Source organism: Crocodylus siamensis, chromosome 4 (assembly GCF_052110815.1).
Source record: "Crocodylus siamensis isolate JL-2025a chromosome 4, ASM5211081v1, whole genome shotgun sequence".
NCBI lineage: Eukaryota > Metazoa > Chordata > Crocodylia > Crocodylidae > Crocodylus > Crocodylus siamensis.
In genome coordinates this window covers 208,906,665-208,927,785 of record NC_143398.1, presented here as the reverse complement: position 1 = coordinate 208,927,785, position 21,121 = coordinate 208,906,665, and the positions used below count along the sequence as shown (strand labels likewise).

At 43.0% G+C, this 21,121-nt stretch overlaps 1 protein-coding gene across 1 annotated transcript in view; it reads right to left on the bottom strand.

The window, feature by feature from the left end:
• The window catches only part of LOC149867520 (sodium channel protein type 2 subunit alpha-like), a 213,144-nt gene that overhangs the window by 82,861 nt on the left and 109,162 nt on the right, over nucleotides 1-21,121 (bottom strand). Inside the window, exons 7-10 of the mRNA XM_090045564.1 lie at nucleotides 20,821-21,057; nucleotides 6,981-7,044; nucleotides 1,920-2,061; nucleotides 950-1,156 (exon numbers count right to left, since the gene is read on the bottom strand). Of these exons, the coding sequence (XP_089901690.1) occupies nucleotides 950-1,156; nucleotides 1,920-2,061; nucleotides 6,981-7,044; nucleotides 20,821-21,057 (650 nt within the window). The remainder of the gene's footprint in view (nucleotides 1-949; nucleotides 1,157-1,919; nucleotides 2,062-6,980; nucleotides 7,045-20,820; nucleotides 21,058-21,121) is intronic.

The following is a 21,121-nucleotide window of genomic DNA, read 5'->3' as shown; positions in this document are numbered from 1 at the left end:
CTGGTGGGAGCATGGGGGAAAAGAGCATGTTGGGGGGAACACAGGGAAGGGGCTTGGGAAAAGGGTCATAGGGACCAAGGTGGTCATGGGGGAAGGAACACAGGGAAGGGACGTGAGGACCCATGGGGGGAGCTGCTGCAGCTCTGGCCCCAACCCTGATCAAGGCTGGAGCCAGAGCTGCAGCTATTGCTTGGCCTGGCCTGGTTCTGTCTCTGTTCAAGACAGAACCAGAGTGGATAAAAATATAAGGGGTGGGTGGCAGGGAAGGCACCGAAGGAGGACAAGTGGCAGGGGAGGAAGGCACTGGAGAGAACAGGTAATAGCGGGGCATGCACAGTAGAGCAGAGAGGGAATGACAATGGAGGGACAAGGGGCATGGGGCACCACTTTCCTTAACGGTAATTTCCCTGCAGCAGTGGTGGGGAGAGGAATTTAAGAGGACCCTCCAATAACTAGATTCTAGCTGTGGAAAATGAAAACAAAATTATCATTTTCTATATCTAGAATCTACTATCTAGAATTTAATAATTGGGGGATCATCTTAACTTTAAAGTTATCTTCGATTTGGGTATATATGGTAGTTAGGCTTTTCACTCTCTATTTAATACTATCTAACATTTTTATAATTACAAGGTACACAGACAAGCAGAACTGAAGTCAGCCCTTGAAAAATGCTAAACAACTTACGATAGGAAATGCAGTCTTGCCTGCATAATAGATACTGATTTTTTTCACCTTTTTTTCTTTTGAAACTTCATTACCAATTTCAAGTTACACATTTCTTGAGAGATTTATTCTTCAATGTCTCTCTCAAGCATAATAACTTATTTCTTTCCTAATGCCATATTTTCTATTACTAATACATATATATAATGATACAATGCTGGCCATAAAACAGTAAGTGGGCAAAAATACATTAGAAATGTGAGCCTTTCTTTCACAAAGCTACCTGAGCTGCTTCTTGTTGCTTTTTCAGCTGTTCAAGCATCTGCTGAAATTCAGCCTCTTTCTGTTCTGCTTCTTCTTGGGTTGCTTGATTCTGTTCATCATAGGCCATGGCAACAACAGCAAGGATCAAGTTAATTAGATAGAAAGATCCCAGGAAAATCACCAGAACAAAAAATATCATGTATGTTTTGCCAGCAGCTCGTAGGGTCTGGGGGAAAAGAATGTGCATGATTAAAAATGACACAGCATCATTTTCAAATAAAACTAACTTTATTAGAAAAGCATACATCTATCAAAGATGGAATTATTTTTGTGTTTGGAACAGGATTGTATTTGTGTTGTAAATCAAAATAAAAATGAATGTCAAGCATGAACATGTGAGAGTGCATGTTCATGAGAGAGATGAGAGACTGTGTTACTCAAGATTGTTTTACTCTGGGAATAAACTGTTTCAGTGTAAAATAATCTTGAAGAGGAGAAAAAGTTTAAAACATGCTTATATTACATGTTGGAATTATTGGCAACAAATTTTTATCAATTGTGTCTTTCTCTTTCACCAGTCAGGAGATTTAAAAATGATGCTCTACCAACAGCAGCACGTAAAAAGTAGATCTTAGTTTATTGCAAGAAGAAATACCAAACAGGATTCAAGGTATTTAACTTTGGGATGATACCTTTTGCAATCATGACTAAGATTCACTATATATTTAAAAATAAATGCACTATTACAGTTCTGACTGGAGTACTGCCTCAAATGAAATTTCTGAAATAATGAAACAGACACCAAAAACCTTCTGTTTAATGGTTTAGAAGCCATTTCAGATCCTGCTTCAAGATTCTGTATGATTCTTCAGTTCTTTGAGGAATCTTTTCTTCCTTTAAACAATTCTCAAAAACATGTCATGTCTGTGTTATATACTAGCAAAATACATTGTTCACAGTTGATTTTAGACCTTTCACTATATCCTCACCAGCTGATAAAGGTTTTCCCAGTAGTCTTGAGTCATCAAACGAAACAGTGACAAGAATGCCCAGCTGAACGTATCAAAGCTTGTGTAGCCATAATTGGGGTTTCTACCAGCTTTCACACAAATATAATCTTCTGGGCACTGACTAAGGGAAGGGGAAAAAAAGAAGAAAGGAATACATCTTAAATTAGGGTTGTTTTTTTTTAAAAAAAAGAAAATAAAATGATGTCTTTGAGTTATCAACAGATTTTTTAAAAGATTCACTAATTCTTATTAATCAATGTAGGCAGCTCACTGTGGATTATTAAATTTTCAATTTGCAAGAAAATTAAGAGAATTGGAAAGAAAAATCAAAGACACTCCCTCACAATCCCGCTCCTCCTCACAGAAAAGATGGATCAAGTTTCTTGACAGCTTGTGGCTTAGTGAAACTGAAATTCTACTCCTGCTATATCAGAAATGAAGGGGAAAAATCCAAATTAGCCATGAATTTTCTTTCTACACCTGTATATCAATCTCATAGCAGGTTCTTCTCATGTCCCTGGCTCCTGAAGTCAGACCAGCTCTATATGAACCTGTAGCAGGGATGTTCTAGGGAAGTGGTGCCCAACTTTTTTTCCTGGTGGGCCAGATGGGCAGTGTGCTTGATCCCTCTGCAGGTCAGGTCCAGTTGGTGGTCCCAATTCTGTGCCAGGGGTAGGCACAGTGGACATCATCCAGCTTCAAAAGCAGATGTGGGGGGCAGGCTAACCCCAATGCAGCCCCACAGGGGAAAGGAGCTTGACCCAGCCCCACAGGAGGAAGGGGGCATGGCCCGACCCTAACCTGGCTCCATGGGGGTGGAGGGGTTGTAGCTGAGCCCCAACGTGGCTCCACACGGGATCAGGGGGCATGGCCCAGCCCTGGTCCAGAAGCAGAGGAGAGGGAGTATAAACCAGTTCTACCGGGGAATCTGGGAGCAGGAGAGGATGGCCACTCTTCCCCTGCTGCCAAATTTCTGGACACAAAAATCCCTGTGGCCCAGATGAGATGGCTCCATGGGCCATATTTGGCCCAGAAGCTGGAGGTTGAGCACTCCTGTTCTAAAACAAGACTTTCCAAACCTAAAATATACTGGCTATGTAAAAGTTTAAATATCCATTTGCAGCACAGCCTTGTGCATGGAATTTAAGAATTTTTAAATAAATAGATTCAAAGTATTTAACAAATGAGCAAGAGCTAAGGGGAAATAATCAGGACAAAATTGAGTCCTTGAAGTAGGGTTAGACAAGGAGGGTCCTGATAATATCAGGGATAAATTTGCAGAGATGACAGTATTGGCTCTTAGCCAAGATATGTTGTGTACTGATTCTTTACTGATTTATTTGAATGTCAGGCTGGAAGTGAAGCAAGAACTGGTCAGGGTATCCCTGCATGATACTAACTACCACAGAAGCATAATCAGAGTTGACAAATCAGAGACCTATTCTTCTCCCCTAAATTTCTTCCTTGACGATAACTACAACAACCTAGAGTTTTATGCTGACTAAAATCAGTTGTTGTCCTTATTTGCTCAAAATCCTGTTTCCTGAAAGCATGATGCATTTATCTATGAAGAGAACTTGATGAAACATGTTTCTCTCTAACAACCAAACAAAAGGAAAATAGTCTTTTATCATATTGAGTAAATCTCCAAGAAGTTTACTTTCTAAAGTCTTGGGGAAACAATGAGGAATGGTTTTCTGGATCCGTTTATGAACTTACTGAAAGACCAGAACAGAGAGTAGCCTGAGTTCAATACCAAAGAATGAGTATTTCTTATGCATTTTTTCAAGTATTTGTCTCTTTATGGTACCGGCTGTACTCCTCTGATGCACCAGGGGAGGACTACTGTATTTTCCCTACTTTGATGTCATAAACATTATTTTTGTTGTTCATGTTGCATTTTTTTTATAACTTTGAGGAAGAATAATACTTTTCTCTGGGACAAGAAGCAAATTCTATGGAACATTCTTCTCTGATTAAAGCATCCCACTGTTTCCTAAACTTTGCAGATTTTGCCCCACCATAGGAGGGTGGCCACTCTTATGCCCTACTTTACTTAAATTGCATCCTGGGAATCAGTGACACTCAGTGGTGAGGGGATTCAGCCTTCACCGCTTATTGCTGCCAGCTCACCCCATTTTTGACTGCTGCCAGTTCTAGAGAAGCTCAGCCTAGGACTTTTAATTTTCAGAATGGGCTGCACTTACTTTTTCCAATACCTAATTTCTATGGTGGCTCCTGAAGGAAAATCAGCAGCAAATGAAGACACAAGCATGTTGAGATTCTCTGGCCAAGAAGAGGGCATGAACTTTTTTCCTCTGTTCTGTTCACTGCTTTCAGTTCCTGCCTGCTTCTGAACAGTTGACCAGTACACAGGTATGAGATAAAGCCCCAGGCCATTATGCTAACAGTTTTATATTTGTAACAAAGCTGAACAACCCATTTAGTTAGTGTTATTATAAGACATACCCATGTCTAGAGCCAACTATAAGTAAGGGAGCAATCATTATTGCTGCTTTTGCTTTCCCTGGCTGAATGCAGGGTGCCCTGACCATGCCCTGGTGCAGGCATAAAGGCTATCTAAAAGATATACCTTGACAAATTTATGAATAAAATTATGAGATATAGCTGCCTGGGTAACAGGCTAGACTCAGTTTCCCAGAGATTCTCTTCCCTATGTTCTTTTTTGTAACCAAGTTTTATGTAAGTGATAATCTTATTTTCTTATCTATAGATTTAGCCAAAATGTTCCTTGTGTATATGACTGCCCTTTACTAAAATATCTGTAGCAGCCTCAGTCTTAGGCAAACTGGTTGCATTTTTAGTCCATAAAGAACAAGAAGAATTTCCTGAAATTGCATTCAGCCTATATTAGTTATTATTATTGTGTTGGCTTGTCTACACTAGACAGTTTTGCCATGTTAAACTTTTCAAAATAAATAAGATTGGTACGATTATATGGGCAAACCAACAAATGATTGTGAGTGAAAGGAGGAGAGGGGGGAATTACACTGGCACAACTGATATACTGTAATTCTTCGTGCACTTCTCTTACCTGATGGTAACAGCTTAGGCAGGGCACTTTATCTTTCAAAAGAACTTCTCAATGAAATTACACTGGTTTAGCTTTCACTGACTGTAGGTCACCTGAACAGTTACCATGTCATCTGCTCTGAGATGATTCCTTCTCTTCCCACTTTTCACTTACCGTAAACGTGTTTTAAAGCACATTTAACCAATATACTTGTATTCGTGCTAGGGCTATACTGGTATGACTGTACTGGAAAAAAAATCACAAACCTAATCAACACAGTTCTGCCAGTACAATTTTTCTAGCAACCCGTTTGTTTTGTTTTGCTTTTTGAAAAGCCTAAGAGCCTGCGATACTCACCATGTCACAAACATGCTCATAGCACCTCATGGTGAACTGCATCAAAGGTCCTGAAAGATCTAATAAGATCAACAGGACATAATCTCCTCACTGACTGCTAGGTGCAGGACATCAAGCAAGGTTACAAAAGCACGTGTCCATGTCACACAAGACAAAAGCCAGGAAGACAGGGATCTAGAATTTTGATAACATGTGGATAAGCCTGGAGCCATTCACTGAACTTCCACAAGTTTTGGAAACAAGGCAATAACTGACTGGAAAACTGGCATCAAGAGATGGCTTCTTGAGTAAGGGCTGGACAATTGCAGACTCCAGAATGCAATTCTGAAGGGAAGCCTACTAATAATGGTCCCTGACTCCTTTAGTTAGCTTTTACAAGTTGGAATAGACACAGTTCCAGGTCAAAACTAGTCGCTTGCATCCCCCCACAAGCTCATCTGCATCAGTGCACAATAACAACTGAAACTGATTTATATAAACCAAACAAAACTGAGCTTCCCTAATAAGACTGTGTGAAGCTTTGGGTGTTGATTCAATTCGGAGGAGGTAAGGCCCAATTCAGCGGCCAAATCTCCAAATCCAAATCAAATTGGGAGACCAATAAAAAGGTCCGAATTGATTTGAAGCCTCCAAATCAATTCGAAAAAGACTTGGAGAAAGATTTGGAGATTTGGCAATTTGGGGAGTCCCTGCTTCTTGCCACAGGGAGCTGGACCTGGGCTCCATGCCAGTATGTAAGGAGGCGGGGGAGGAGAGGGGACGGAGGCCTGGAGAGAGGAGGTGGGTACCATGGGGGACCCCCACTAGGTCTATCCCCTCCCTGTTCCCCCAGTCTCCCTGAGTGCCTCCCAAACCCTGGCCGCTCTCCCAGCCCCATCAATGACTGCCCTGCCCAGCCCCAGCAGCCCAGCACTTAAACGAAATTTTTTTTTTTTAAAAGCCTCGACTCCTGGCTCACTGGCTCCTGCCAGGCAGAGGGGCCATCCCCACTGCCCCGCACTGTGCTGCATTGCGTGGGGGGCTCTGCCATGAGCTCCCATCCCTTCCCCTCTCTCCCAGCCCCATCAATGGCTGCCCCGCCCAGCTCTTAGAAAAAAAAAAGAAAAATCCCCACACTCACCAGCTGCTGCTGCAGCTGTCAGGGCTTCTGCGGGCTCATGGCAGAGTCCTTTTCATGTGCCATGAGGCAGTGGGGATCGCCCCCCTTTCTGGCAGGAGCTGGTGAGTGCAAGGCTTTTTTTTTTTTTTAAAGAGCTGGGATGCTGGTGCCAGGAAGGGCAGCCATTGATGGGGCTGGGAGAGTAGGCAAGTGTTGGAGGGCACTCATGGAGGCTGGAGGAGCTGGGAGAGTGGGTGGGGGATGGGGTCTCTTTGATTCGATGGCAGCCAAATCTCCAAATCAGATTTGCCCAAATAATGGGCATCACAGTTCAGAGCTGAGAAATATTTGATCTGGCTCCAGCTACCACAGCAAAAGGTAATAACAAAGGTCTTAGGGAGAAAATATTTCAGCATGTTTTTATATAGGACTACTTAAGAGGAAAGACTATGGACTGGTTCAGTACAATTCATTCTTTAGCTAGCTGTGTCAGAAATACTACATTTAGTTTATACAATCAATAGTATATAATTTTCATGGTATTTCTTACCCTGCATCTGTGCTGTTACCACAAAGTAGGGCATCTTTTTGTCCTTCTAAATTATAAAAATGACCTATGAACAAAAAAGTTTGAAATATAACATATTAGTAAACTAAAGAAATGCTCTATCAAGTTACTGTAATGAATGATAAACATCAATAGCTTCAAAATCCATTTGCTAATAAGTAAAGTAAATGTTATGAGTCATAGTTATTTGAACAAAACAGGTTTGGATTATTTTTAACATAATTTAAATTGGTACTTTTTAATCAATCACCTAGAAAAATAGGATATAAATGTCACTACAGCTGTAAATACAACCTGTTAACATTTTAGTTAATTTTTCATTTATTTCTAAATAGCAAAAGACATAAGAAAGAGAATGGCACATGTATTTACTTGTACAAAGACTTAAGTGATTCTAGTTCCCTATATTTCATAACATCTTCAATAAAACATGTACAATCGATTTTTGCTCAGAAATTACATTACAATACAGGCAAATTAGAACAACCAAGACATTTTTATTAAAAGATGACACAGAATTTCTCCTATTAGTTTGAAAGGGTATTTCATGTATTAACATTGAGATTTTGTAGTAAAGAGGAATTCTTATTGATTTTATGAATATTACTGAGGCTTTTTAAGAATCTCTTAACTGATTCACAAATACATACTGATTTACTGTCAAACTGAATATAAAAACTGATGCTGCTGACAAACTGACTTTAACTGAGAAATAATCAGCACCTCAAAATCTTAAGTTGGAACATAGGAATCATGTAGGAATGCTTCAGACTGCCCAGGGTGTATATTATTCCCCTCTGATGACAAGTAAAACTTCTTTCATTCCAAAAGATAATGTATTCTAGTTGATTTCTTTCCAAAGTTAAGTGCTTATTTAGAACCTGCTTGGCTAATCTGTTAGAAATATGTTCTTTTCTGTCCTGTTACTGTGAAAAATATGGTGCAAGTTATCCACAATGTGGGAAGAGTAGGTAAGACTGTTATTTTATATAAAACACTGCTTTGCTATTGTCTATGACTGCTAGTTCTGTATGACAGTACACGAGGTAGGAATGCCTTTCAAGACAAAGAATCACTATGATTTCTAATATGGTTTATATGAAGACAACAGCAAACTGCTCATCAAGAATGATGTTGGGGGGGGCAGGCAGGGACAGAGCCCTGTGTCTGCCCCGCCTCCACTTGGGAGTTCCGTCCTGCTTCTCCCCTCCCCTACCATATCAGGCCTGGGCCCGCTCCTCCCCTCCCCCCCACCACGTCAGGCCCAGGCCTGCTTCTCCCTTCCCCCTGCACTGCATTGGGCCTGGGGCACAGGACCACTCCCTGCTGCCACCACTTGAGCTCTGGGCCCACTCCACCTGCTGCCGCCATGTTCCCTATCTGGAATGCTCTTGAAGCACTCTGACTGGTGCTTCAGAGAACCAATCAGAGTGTGAATAAAGTGTTATGGACAGACATAAGGCCTTTATAATATTTGAATTCCTCTAGAAAGGAACAAAGACCTCTGGCTGTGAAGGTGCACCCAGTCCTCTGTGCATCATCTGCAGTAGCTGTTAGAGAGCAAGCTGGAAGCTAGGTAATATGCCACTAGGCAGATTTTGAGGCAGAGTCCACTATTTATTAGACAGCAGTACTTTTTCTTGGATGCTCAGCTTCTGATGCCTGCTGCCCAGGATCTGTCTCTATCTGGGGTCCAGGGAATGTTGTGGAATTCTCATTTTTAGAAGAGCATGTAGGTAACAGAGGTCACTGAAACCATTAAACCCATTATTGTGAGCTAAAATTCAAGATATCCAAGCATTTTTATCAGCCTTCATACTTACGAATTTATCACTAGGAAGAAGAGCATTACTTACCTGAGAATTCAATATAGACACTAAGAAATTGGAATTTTTTTAGGTGTCAAATTGATTTCTTTTGATTTATTAAAATAATAAAAAAATAATCTGGAAGAAAGTACACAAAATGGGAAGTAGTATCACAAGACTGTCACCTGAATACAGTAAATTGGAAACATTCACTTAAGTGGACTGCAACTATAGAAAGACATTTTCTAAAACCCTGGGGGCAAAAAGGCCAAACAAGAGGACTTTGAATAAGCGGCAACAGTTATAGTGAAATTAAGTTATCTGTGATACGAAGATAAGCACTAGGGATGTGCAACGCTTCAGTAGCCAATTCGATTCAGAGAAGATCTGGCTTGATTCGGTGGCCGAATCTCTAAATCCTAATTGAATCAGGAGACCCATTAATCTTTCCGAACCAAATCGGAAGCCTCTGAATCAATTCAGAGAGATTTGGCCATAGACTGTACAGGTAGGCACTAGGCAGTGCCAGCAGGAGCAGCTGGGGGAGCAGGTGGATGAGCCCCTGCTTGAACCAGCAGCCCCAGGAGCAACCACGGCTTGTCCAGCTGCTCATCCAGTTGTCCCCCTGCTAGAGCAAGGCAGGCAGTGCTGGCAACTCTGGGAGAAGCTATGGGGGCTGAGGAGAATGATTAGGGAGCTGGGGGGAATTATTGGGAGCTGGGGGGGAATGATAACGGGCTTCCCCCAGCTCCTGATTCAATTCCTCAGCTCCTGGTTCGATTCCCCAGCTCCTAATCATTTCCCCTAGCCCCCAAGGCTTCTCCTGGGGCTGCCAGCTCAAGCCACAGCTTGTCTGGCTACTCTCCGGGCTGCCCCCTGCTGGGGCTGCCAGCACTGCCTGCTTCGCCTTGGGAGAAGCTGCAGGGGCTGGGGGGACTAATCGGGGAGCTGGGGGAATCAAACTGGGAGCTGGAGGATCAAACCGAGAGCTGCGGGAACAAACAGGGGCTTCTCCCAGCTCCCAGTTCGATCCCCCCACTCCCCAATCATTTCCCCTCAGCTCCCATGGCTTCTCCCAGGGCTGCCAGCACTACCTACCTCATCCCAGCAGGAGCAACTAGGGAAGGAGCCGGACAAGCTGTGGCTTGTCCCAGAGCTGCCAGCTCAAGCCAGGGCTTGTCCAGCTACTTCCCCAGCTGCTCCTGCTGGCACTGCCTGCCTGTATAGTCTATGGCTGAATATAATTCAGTGCCATATATTTTCAGTTTTGGCCAAATCAAATCGGGACAGTGATCCAAATCACCAAACCGAATTCACTGAATCCAAAGTGAATACTTTCCGCTTCACACAGGACTAATAAACACCATTCCTGAAAACCAGTCTTCAGAAAAAAGGAAGAGAATTATAGGGAGGCTAAGATTATTGTCCAGAAATGGTCTCTGATGCAAATGCAGATCATTTAAACCAAACAACTGCCAAGGTAACAGTTTCACTGCAGAGTTGAAATAAAACCCCAGGGCATGTTTACCACCTGTTGACTGTTAACTATGATTACATTCTTTGGTCCTTTCTGTTTGTTTCATAGATAGATTTCATAGACATTAGTGCTGGAAGGGACCTCGGAAGATCATCGAGTCCAGGCCCCGCCCAAAGGGCAGGAAGTCAGCTGGGGTCATAGGATCCCAGCAAGATAAGCATCCAATTTGCTCTTGAGGAAGTGATATGATGAGTAAAGATGATCTGTCCCAAGGGACAGACAAGCCACTGCAAATGGAAGATAGCCAATGTACTCCTTATCTTTAAAAAAGGGAGGAGAGAGGACCTGGGCAACTATAGGCCCATCAGTCTTACCTCAATCCTAGGGAAACTCTTTGAGAAGATCATCATGGAGCACATCTGCGATGGGCCAGCCTCAGGGTTGACGCTCAAGGGCAACCAGCACGGTTTCATTAGGGGCAGGTCATGTCAGATCAACCTGATTGTCTTTTATGATCCGATCACAAAGGCTTTGGATGCAGGTGTTGCTGTGGATGTAGTCTTTCTGGACTTCAGCAAGGCCTTTGACACTGTCTCCCACCCCATCCTCATTAAAAAATTGGGCAACTGTGGCACTGATGCCTACACAATCAGATGGATTGCAGATTGGCTAAAGTGTCGTACTCAGAGGGTGGTGGTGGATGGGTCATATTCGACCTGGGGAGAAGTGGACAGCGGAGTCCCCCAGGGCTCGATCCTTGGGCCCATGCTGTTCAATTTCTTTGTCAGCAATTTGGACAACGGGGTGAAAAGCAACCTGTTGATACCAAAATTTGGGGTGAGGTGAGCACGCTTGTAGGGAGGGAAAGACTGCAGCAAGACTTGGATAGATTACAGGGGTGGGCTAGCAAAAACAGAATGCGCTTCAACACTGACAAGTACAGGGTGCAGTAGTAACCAGCAGCACACTTATAAGATGGGAAACTCCCTTCGTAAGAGCACGGAGGCAGAAAGGGATCTTGGAGTCATTACTGACTCCAAGATGAACATGGGCCAACAATGCGAGGTCACAGTTGGCAGGGCTAACTGCACCTTGTCGTGCATCCACAGGTGCATCTCAAGCAGGGCCAAGGAGGTGATCCTCCCCCTTTACGTGACACTGGTCAGGCCACAGCTGGAGTACTGTGTCCAGTTCTGTGCGCCCCACTTCAGGAGGGATGTGGACAATATTGAGAGGGTCCAGAGGAGGGCCACCTACATGATCCGGGGACAACAGGGCAGACCCTACAATGAGAGACTGCGAGACCTGAACCTGTTCAACCTTCAGAAGAGAAGGCTGAGGGGGGAATCTAGTGGCCTTCTATAAACTCACTAGGGGGGACCAGAAGGGTTTGGGAGAGATCTTGTTTCCCCTAGCACCCCCTGGCATAACAAGGAATAACAGCCACAAGTTGTTGGAGAGGAGGTTTAGAGTAGACATCTGTAAGAATTACTTCACAGTTAGGGCAGCTAGGATCTAGAACCAACTTCCAAGGGAAGTGGTGCTGGCTCCTACCCTGGGGCTCTTTAAGAGGAGGTTTGATGCCTACCTGGCTGAAATCATTTGAGCCCAGTTTTTTCTCCTGACCAGGCAGGGGGTCAGACTTGAAGATCTACAAGGTCCCTTCCCACCCTACTTCTATGATTCTATGAAATGCTTGAAAATTTGAACAAAACACATTTTTTCTCAATATATCTGCCCATTTACCACATCTTTCATAGTTTCATATAGCAGCTAGGGTCAGGAGGGACCTGAACAGACCATCTAGCCTGACCCCCTGCCACAGGCAGGAATGAATGCTGGGTTCACAAGACCCCACACAGGTGATCATCCTCTTGAATTTGCCCAAGTTGGGGCAAGGACTACTTCCCTGGGAAGTTGGTTCTATATTTTGGCCACCCTAATTATAAAATATTGCCTTCTGATCTCTAACCTAAGCCTATTCTCCATCAGCTTATTACCATTGTTCCTTGTCACCCCAGGTGGTGCTGGGGAGAAAATGGTTCTACCTGTTTACTGCTGATCTCCCCTGATGAGTTTGTAGGCAGCCACCAGGTCCCCCCTCAGCCTCCTTTTGCTGAGGCTGAACAGGTTCACATCCCTCAGTCTCTCCTCATAGGGCCTGTCCTGCTGCCCTCTCACCAAGTGGGTGGCCCTCCTCTCAACCCTCTCCAGGCTGGCAACATCCCTTTTGAAGTGCGGTGCCCAGTACTGGACGCAGTACTCCAACTGCAGCCTGACCGCAGTCACCTCTCTGGACTGGCTTGAGATGCATCTCTGGTTGCATGACAAGGTATGGCGGGCCTTGCTGGCTGCAGTCTGGCATTGGCGGCTCATGTTCATCTTGGAGTCAGTAATGACTCCAAGATCCCTTTCCACCTCTGTGCTTTTTTGAGGGGAACTCCCCAGCCTGTATGTATGCTGTGGATTCCTTCTCCCAAGGTGCAGCACCCTGCATTTGTCCACATTAACCCCATCCTATTCTCATCTGCCCACTTTTGTAGTCTGCCTAAATCTATTTGCAGCCTCTCTCTCCCTTCAAGTGTGTCCACCTTGCCCCACATCTTAGTGTCATCAGCAAACTTGGACACTGCTTTCCACCCCCTCATCCAAGTCGCTGATGAAGCTGTTAGACCAAGCCCTGGGGAACACCACTGCTCACATCTCACCTGGCTGAGTACAACCTGTCCACCACTACTCTCTGGGTGCACCCCATCAGCCAATTTTTTACCCATCCAACTGTGTAGGCATCAATGCCACAGTCGCTTAATTCATTGACGAGGATGGGGTGAGAGACAGTGTCAAAGGCTCCTTAAAGTCTAGAAAAACTATGTCTATGGCAACACCATCATCCAAGGATTTAGTCACCCGGTCATAAAAGGCAACCAGGTTCATCAGGCAGGACCTGCCTTTGATGAACCCATGCTGATTGCCCCTGAGCATGCTCTCTCTTGCTGGCCCCCCACAGATGTGCTCCTTGATGATTCTCTCCAAAATCTTCCTGAGCACCAAGGTGAGGCTTACAGGCCTATAGTTACCCGGGTCCTCCCTCCTTCCTTTCTTGAAAATTGGGACCACCTTAGCCAGTTTCCAATCCCCCGGTACCTGGCCAGCTGACCACTAATGCTCATACAACTGGGCCAAGGGCTCCTCAGTGACCCCTGCCAGCTCCCTCAACACCCTTGGGTGGAAGGCATCTGGACCTGCAGATTTAAAAATGACTAGCCCTTCCAGAAGATCCCTAACTACATCTGTGCTGACTGAAGGCCTGACAGAGCTATTGCCAAGACTGCCCTTACCTCTGGTAGGTGGGATATCCCAGTCCCTGTTCAAGAAAACAGAGGCAAAGAAACTGTTAAAAATATCAGCTTTCTTGTCCTTCTTTATATGAAGGAATAGAATAAATCAATCTTCCCTTTGATCAACTACTTTACTTTTGATCTATTTTAACCTTTCTTACTTCCATATACTTCTGTTTTTATCTTTGATCCTCCTATTGATCTTTTACCTCTCCTACCAAAGCATAGGCTACAAGATACATATGGAAGTAAGAAACATTCTCTTCAAAAGCAGATACAATTTGTTTTTTTATATACTGTTAAGGAGCATATTTAACATAAGTGGAGTAAGTGAACAAATACAAAATGGAAAACTAATGGTTGAGTGAGAAGCCTGGATATTGAAGATTTGGTCTGAAGTCTCCTCTACAAAGGAAGCTTAGGGTATGTCCCCAAGAGCAGGAACATGCATTTCTCCAGGGACAAATATTTGTGCTGCTGCTACTTGTCCTCAGGGAATGCCCCTGCATGCATGCTCTGGTGCACAGAAAATTGCCCTAGATGGGGTAGGGAAGGCTAGGGCCAGTACCTGGTCTGGCCCCAGAAGACTTACTTGAAGTCCTGGGGGCCTCATGGGGACATAACAGTGGCAATCTGGGCACACAGAGCCTGGTTAGCAGCCGGAACATGGCTCTGGACAGCCAACCTCTGGTTCTGGACAGCACACGCAGCTGCCACATGGGCCACCCCGCCCTTTTCTGCCGCAGTTTTTTTTGACATCAGGATCTCCCAGTGTCAAAAAAAACGTGTCACACTACAAATTAGCAGTGCAGCAAATGTGTGCATGTGTAGTATCTATGATTTGTGGCACTGCAGATGGGTTTAAGGTGATGAAAACCACACACGCGCACTTATCTGGACATACCTTAAGAAATTAAGTGTGAATGTCATTCATTCAACCAGTTCTTGAAAGGTTTAGGAAAGAAACAGGAATTAAAGAAATCTAAAGAGGTTATCATCTAAACCTCTTCAGACAATGTATCAGCAGCCAAAGCATGAAACTGCATTCCACTCTAATGGGTATCAAGGAGATGTGGACCATAAGCTTTTCTTATAAATGTCTAAATTAGTTGCACAAGATGGTGAATTATTTTTGGTTCTGTCTCTTATCCTTTTTTGTTCTATATCCGGAGAAGGCAGAAAGATCAGAACTGAATAAATATGAGAGGCTGCCTCAGATTCACCCACTAGCAAACAAGCTAGTGAGTGAATTGGATGCAAAATACCACGTACATTTCTGAATGACACAGAAACAGGGCTTCTAATTTTCTTGGAGGTTAGACTGAGAAAGGCATATTATAGTTATAATTATCTTTTTCTGGAAAAGTTCCATGAGCTGAGGATGGTCTATTTGGAAACAAAGTCAGCTTGCTGAAATAGAAGAGCTTGCAATCGGCGCTGTCTTTCCTTCTTTTGTTCTGGGAGAAACTGTAGAACAAACTGAGTTTTGCAGGTTTTAGAGGCATGTCAGGTGCACAATGTGTAAACCAAGTTCTAAAAATCACAATGGGTGAAAAGTACAATGCTTAAAACCCACTCTCTTGCTCTTTAGATTCACTATCAACATCTACAGAAAAAAGCCTTTCTATAAAGTATTTGAACCAAACTTCCAGAGAAGCTAAGTGCCTATGGTCCGGCACTTGGAGGGAACTAACATGGCAATGTCACATCACCTTCACATATATGAGGAACCCTCCAGGCCATGACCCTGCATGCTAGATTGGCCGGGAGGAAACAGCACAGGGCCCTGGGTCCTGATCCTGGTGGGTAGAACCCAATCCCCAGTGGATGGAGGCCTACACAGGCCTGATCCAGCCTACACTGGTCCTGCGCCACATTCGGCCCACTGGGCCACAACTGTTTATAAATAACAAAGGATGGAAGAGTTGCAGTGCTCAGCCCTTAAGAGCACCAATTTTAAGATTTTCATTATGATTATTGCATGGTAAACAGAATAGTTTGTATAGATTTTTTTAAATTTTAGTATGAGGTAATACTGGGTCTGCAAGAAATATAGGAATGTGTTCTATTACTTCTTACCACCATATTTACTCAAATATAAAATGATCCTGATTATACGATGAGCCCCCCAACAATTAGATTCTATATATGGAAAATATATACATTTGTTATAATTTTGTTATACGTTTGTTATAATTTTCCAAGTATAAAATCTAATTATCGGGCATTTGCCTTGATTTGTCTTCCTCCCGCTATTAAAGAAAGGAAAATAAACCTTTAGAGTGGTCAAGTGGCCTCTACCCTCCGAATTTCTTCCTCCTGCTGCCCCTTCCTATTCCCCCCGTACTGTCAGACTCTGCTCTCCCTAAGTACATGGAAGTGAGGCGCAAATTTTAAAATGATGATGGATAAGTTGATGCTTTTTTTTAAATTGATATAAGTTTTAGCTCAGGTACTCCATAAATATACTTTTAAGCAGCCTACTTATACTTTTAATACTTATAGAGAATATTAGTCTGGAGTCAAAAGACTCATGATTTACCATACAGCTGTTTAGGCTGGGCCCCAGCAGAGTTAACAGCATTTAAAGTCATGGTGACCCCACAGATCAGTTATGCTCAGTATGTGTGTGTACTCCAGATACACTGCCCCTAAAGGATTAATTAGTCCTCACTCATGACTGGAACTGGGTGCTCTTGTCATGAGTCCTGGAATCCTCCAAAAAATTATATGCAGCTGAGGTACATGGTAACCAAGGCTGAGTTCACCTCATGAAGAGCTGGGCCATACTAATCGTATGCCCCAGGCTAAAAGAAGGGGCAACAGAGGGATTCTAGGTGAACTGTTTGGGGCCCTGTTTAGTGATGTTTGCAAGACATTTAAAGCTGATGAAGAATCAGTAATTACTGGAAATTGGGGTGGGGGGAAGTACTGCTCAGCTATAGGAGTGAAGAGGAAGTAAAAATGTATGCAATGTAGGGGCTCACTATGACCTGAAAAAGAGTGCGCAGAGTGGGACTGAGCACAATGTGAAATAATATATAACTTATTCAGACGGGCTGCACTAACCTATCTTTGTGGTATGTTTGCCCATTACAGTTCTCCTCTAGGTGCTTCACAATAAATTCCTTGAGAGCCTACTTCATGTGCTTTACAGGTACTGAAGTTAGACTAGCTGGTCTGTAATTCCATGGATCTTTCTTCCCCCTTTCTTGAAGACAACCACTATATTTTCCCTTTTCCAATCATACAGTGCCTCAACCTACACCCATAAGTTCACAAAGATGATAACCAATGACTCCAAAATACCTCAGACAATTTCTTCAGTATCTTAGGATGCATTCTACCTGACCCTGCCAACTCAAAAGCATCTAGCTTTAATCCCTATCCTGTCACTACACCTTCCCTATCTTTGCTTCCAACTGTTTTCATTGTCTGGTAGCTGACCTTATTTGCCAAAATTAGGTATTAAATATTTTAGATTTCTCTGTATCATCCATAACTACATTGCTTTCTGAAGTCCAGAAGGGACCTATGTTTTCTTTGGTCTTCCATTTACTTTTGATATATTTGTAGAATCCCTCTTTATTGCCAGCTGCATCTCAAATCATGCCTTGGACTGCCTAATTTTCCTCATGCATGCTTGTGCAATAGTCTTATGCTCTTCTCTAATACTACAACCAAGATTCCATTATTTGTAGAATTGCTTTTTGAGTTTACACTTATTGAAGAGATCACCAGGCTGGTCTCCTGTTGCACTTCCCATTCTTCTATCACACTGGGGTAGCTTGCTCCTGCATCCTTAATACAGTTGCCTTAAAATACAGCCAGGTCTTTTGGACTTATTTTCCTCTCAGAACTGCCCCTCAGAGGATCATACCCTCCAGGTCCCTGAGTTTGTTGACATTAGCTTTTTGAAGTCTGGTGTCTTTATTCTGCTGCTCTCCTTGCTTCCTCTCCTTAGCATCTTGAACTCCATCATTATGTGGTCAGTGTCATCCAAGGTATCCTCCACTTTCACATTCTCAACCAATTTCTCTGTCTGTGATCACTCAGCAAGTTGAAAAGAACTTCACCCCTAATTGGCCTCTCTACCATCTGTATCAAAAGTTATCCTCATCACACTCCAAGAATTCCCTGGATTGCTTGTACTCATCTGTGCTTCCTTCCCAGCACATGTCCTAATAATTAAAGTCTCTCATGAGACCCAGGTCCTATGATTTGGAAGCTGTTTAAAGAAGTCCACCTCTTTTTCCTGGTTTGGTATTATATACCATATGCCCACCATGACATTCCCCCTGCTGTTCTTCCCTCTGACTTTTACCCAGAGGCTTTTAGTAGGCCTCCACTTGATACTGAATTGGAACTTCAGAACACATGTATGTTGTCTTTATAGATATGGCAACACCTGCTTCCCCCCCAGTCTGTCTTACCTGAACAAGTTATACCTGTCCATGACAGTTCTCCAGTCATATTAACTACCAAGTCACATCTCAGTTACCTCAATTACATCATTATAGTCCTGTGACTGTACTTGGAGCCCCACCCATTCTTCCTATTTTCCATCCTGCTGACATTATTATATAAACACTGATTGCCCTATCTTCTCTATGAGAACACTGCTAAGACTTCTGCTATTGCTTCCCCTTACTGATAATCACTTTTGTAAAATATTCAGAGAATGTCTAAAACTGCAAGCACAGATCAGACTTGATTCAAAATCCAGTTCTGACAAACTTTGGAGGTAGCAGGACCTGGGTTTAGTTTGGGTGCAACTTTAATAACAGTAAATGATCTTTTCAATAATAAGGAGCTGTAGACTTGCTATATTCTATCACTAATGTGGATCTCCAGAAAGCTGATATATTATACTTAAAGTACACACAGAGTTTCAGAAGGATTTGTGGCCTACCAGAGTAGATTTATCAGATTTAAACTGTCAATTGACAATATTACATGTTCTTCCTTTTCTGTTACTGCTATCCTCCTCTGAGGGCCTAATGTGATTCTCAACCACAGTACCATGGGATGCCTTGATATCCTTTGCAGGGTGCAAGTACAATATTAGTAGCACTGTTAGGTGTACAAACATGATTCCCAAGGTAAACCTAGAGATTTCAAATAGGAATCCATGGTGTTAAAAACATTCTGATCTGTTGCAGTCTTTCTGAATTAGAATCACAATCCTAGAAAATTAGGGTTGGAAGGGACTTCAGGAGGTCATCTAATCAAACCTCATGGTCAAACCAGGAATTCTTTCCAACAGAAGATTTGCTCTATTTCTGTAATCAAAAACAAGTGAAAACTAAGAGTTGTCATTTTCTGAGGGATGCCTTAAATCAGTTTAGGGGTGCCATGAGTATAACAAGGGGTAACTTGAGCTTTAGAAGTTTGAGAACCACTGGCAAAAGAACAGGTTAGAGACTATTTAGAAAAGTTGGACATGTACAAGTCCATGGAGCCAAATGCAATGCATCCAGGGGTGCTGAGGGAATTGGCAGATGTGACTGCTGTCCTGCTGGCCATTATCTTTGAAAACTTGTGGTGATTGGGAGAGGTCCTGGATGACTGGAAAAGGGCAAATATACTGCCCATCTTTAAGAAAAGGAAGAAGGAGGATCCAGGGAACTACAGACTGGTTAACCTCACCTCAGTCCCTGGAAAAAACATGGAGCAGATCTTCAAGGGATCCATTGCTAAGCACTTGGAAGACAAGGTGATTAGAAACAATCCATGTGGATTCACCAAGGGCAAGTCATGACTGACCAATCTCTGACCGCCCTCTATGATAAGGTGACTTACTCTGTAACTATGGGAAGACCAGTTGATGTGATATACCTTGACTTTAGCAAGTCTTTTGATATGGTCTCCCACAACATTTTCACAAACAAGCTAAGGAAGTATGGGTTGGATGAATGGACTGTAAGGTGAACAGAAAACTAGCTGGATCATCAGGCTCAGAAGATAGTAATCAATGATTCAATATTTAGTTGACAACTGGTATGAAATGGAGTGCCCAGTGGGTTGGTCCTGGGGCTGGTTTTGTTCAATATCTTTATCAATGACCTGTAAGATGGGATGAAGTGTGCACCCTCAGCAAGTTTGCAGATGACTCCAAGCTGGGGGAAATAGTAGATACACTGGACAGTAGGACTAGGACTCAGAGACCTTGATAAACTGGATGACTGCACCAAAAGAAATCTCATGAGGTTCAATAAGGACAAATGCAAAGTCCTGAACTTAGGAAGGAAAAATCCTTTGGTCCCCAGTACAGGCTGGGGACCAAATGGCTAAGTAACAGCTCTGTGGAAAAGGACCTGGGAGTTAGAGTGGACACTAAGTTGAATATGAGTACTGTTTGCAACTGTGTGCTCTTATTGCAAAGAAGGCTAACAGCATAATGGGCTACATTAGCAGGAGTGCTGCCAGCAGATCAAAGGAAGTTTTATTCCGCTCTGTTAAGTACTGGTGAGGCCACATTGGGAGCATTGTGTCCTGTGCTGGGCCGCCCACTACAGAAAGGATGTGGACAAGTTGGAGAGAGTCCAGAGGGCAACAAAAATGGTTAAGGGGCTGAGGCACATGACTTCTGAGGAGAGGCTGAGGGAACTGGACTTTCTTGGTCTGGAGTAGAGAAGATTGGGGGCAGATTTGACAGTAGCCTTTAGTTACCTGAACAGTAGTCCAAAGAGGATGGAGCTATACTGTTCTTAGTGGTGGCAAATGACTGAACAAGGAGTAATGGTTTCAAGTTGCAGCAAGGGAAGCTTAGGTTAGATGGTAGGAAAAAAATTCTCACTGGAACAGGTTACCCAGAGGGGTTGTAGAATCTCCATCCTGAGAGGTTTTGAAGACCTGCTAGACAAAGCCTTGCCTGGAATGATCTGGTTGGGAATGGCTCTGCTCTGAGTCAGGGGGTGGACTAGATGACCTCTTGAGGTCCCTTCCAACCCTAATTTTCTATGATTCTAAAAAGAGATGAATTAATTTTAACTTGAAAGCTTAAATGTGAATCTGCATAAATTAAACCTCAGTGTTCTTAAAAAAGTGCATAAAACAATTTCATTAAAATGAAATTAATGAATTAATGAATAAAATTAATGAATGTGATTAATACAACACATTCAAGGTCAAACACCTGTTGACACTTCTCATGAAGAATAAAAGACATTACAACAAATAATAGAAGAAATCCTTACTTTCATTCTCAAGGTATTCCTTCCACATAAAAACTGTATCATTGAAGTATGGGGCAACATATTTGTCAAAAGTTGAAGTATTTTCCTTTGGCCACAGCAAACATTTATACTTCAAGTGGCCCATGAACAGCTGCAGCCCTATTAGTGCAAATACACTCAGACAAAAAACAGTCAGAATCATTACATCCGAGAGCTTCTTCACAGACTGAATCAAAGCTCCCACAATAGTCTTCAAGCCTGCAAATAGAAAGGGAATTTCAATACAATAGTAAACATTTACATTAACATGAATTGCTCCAGC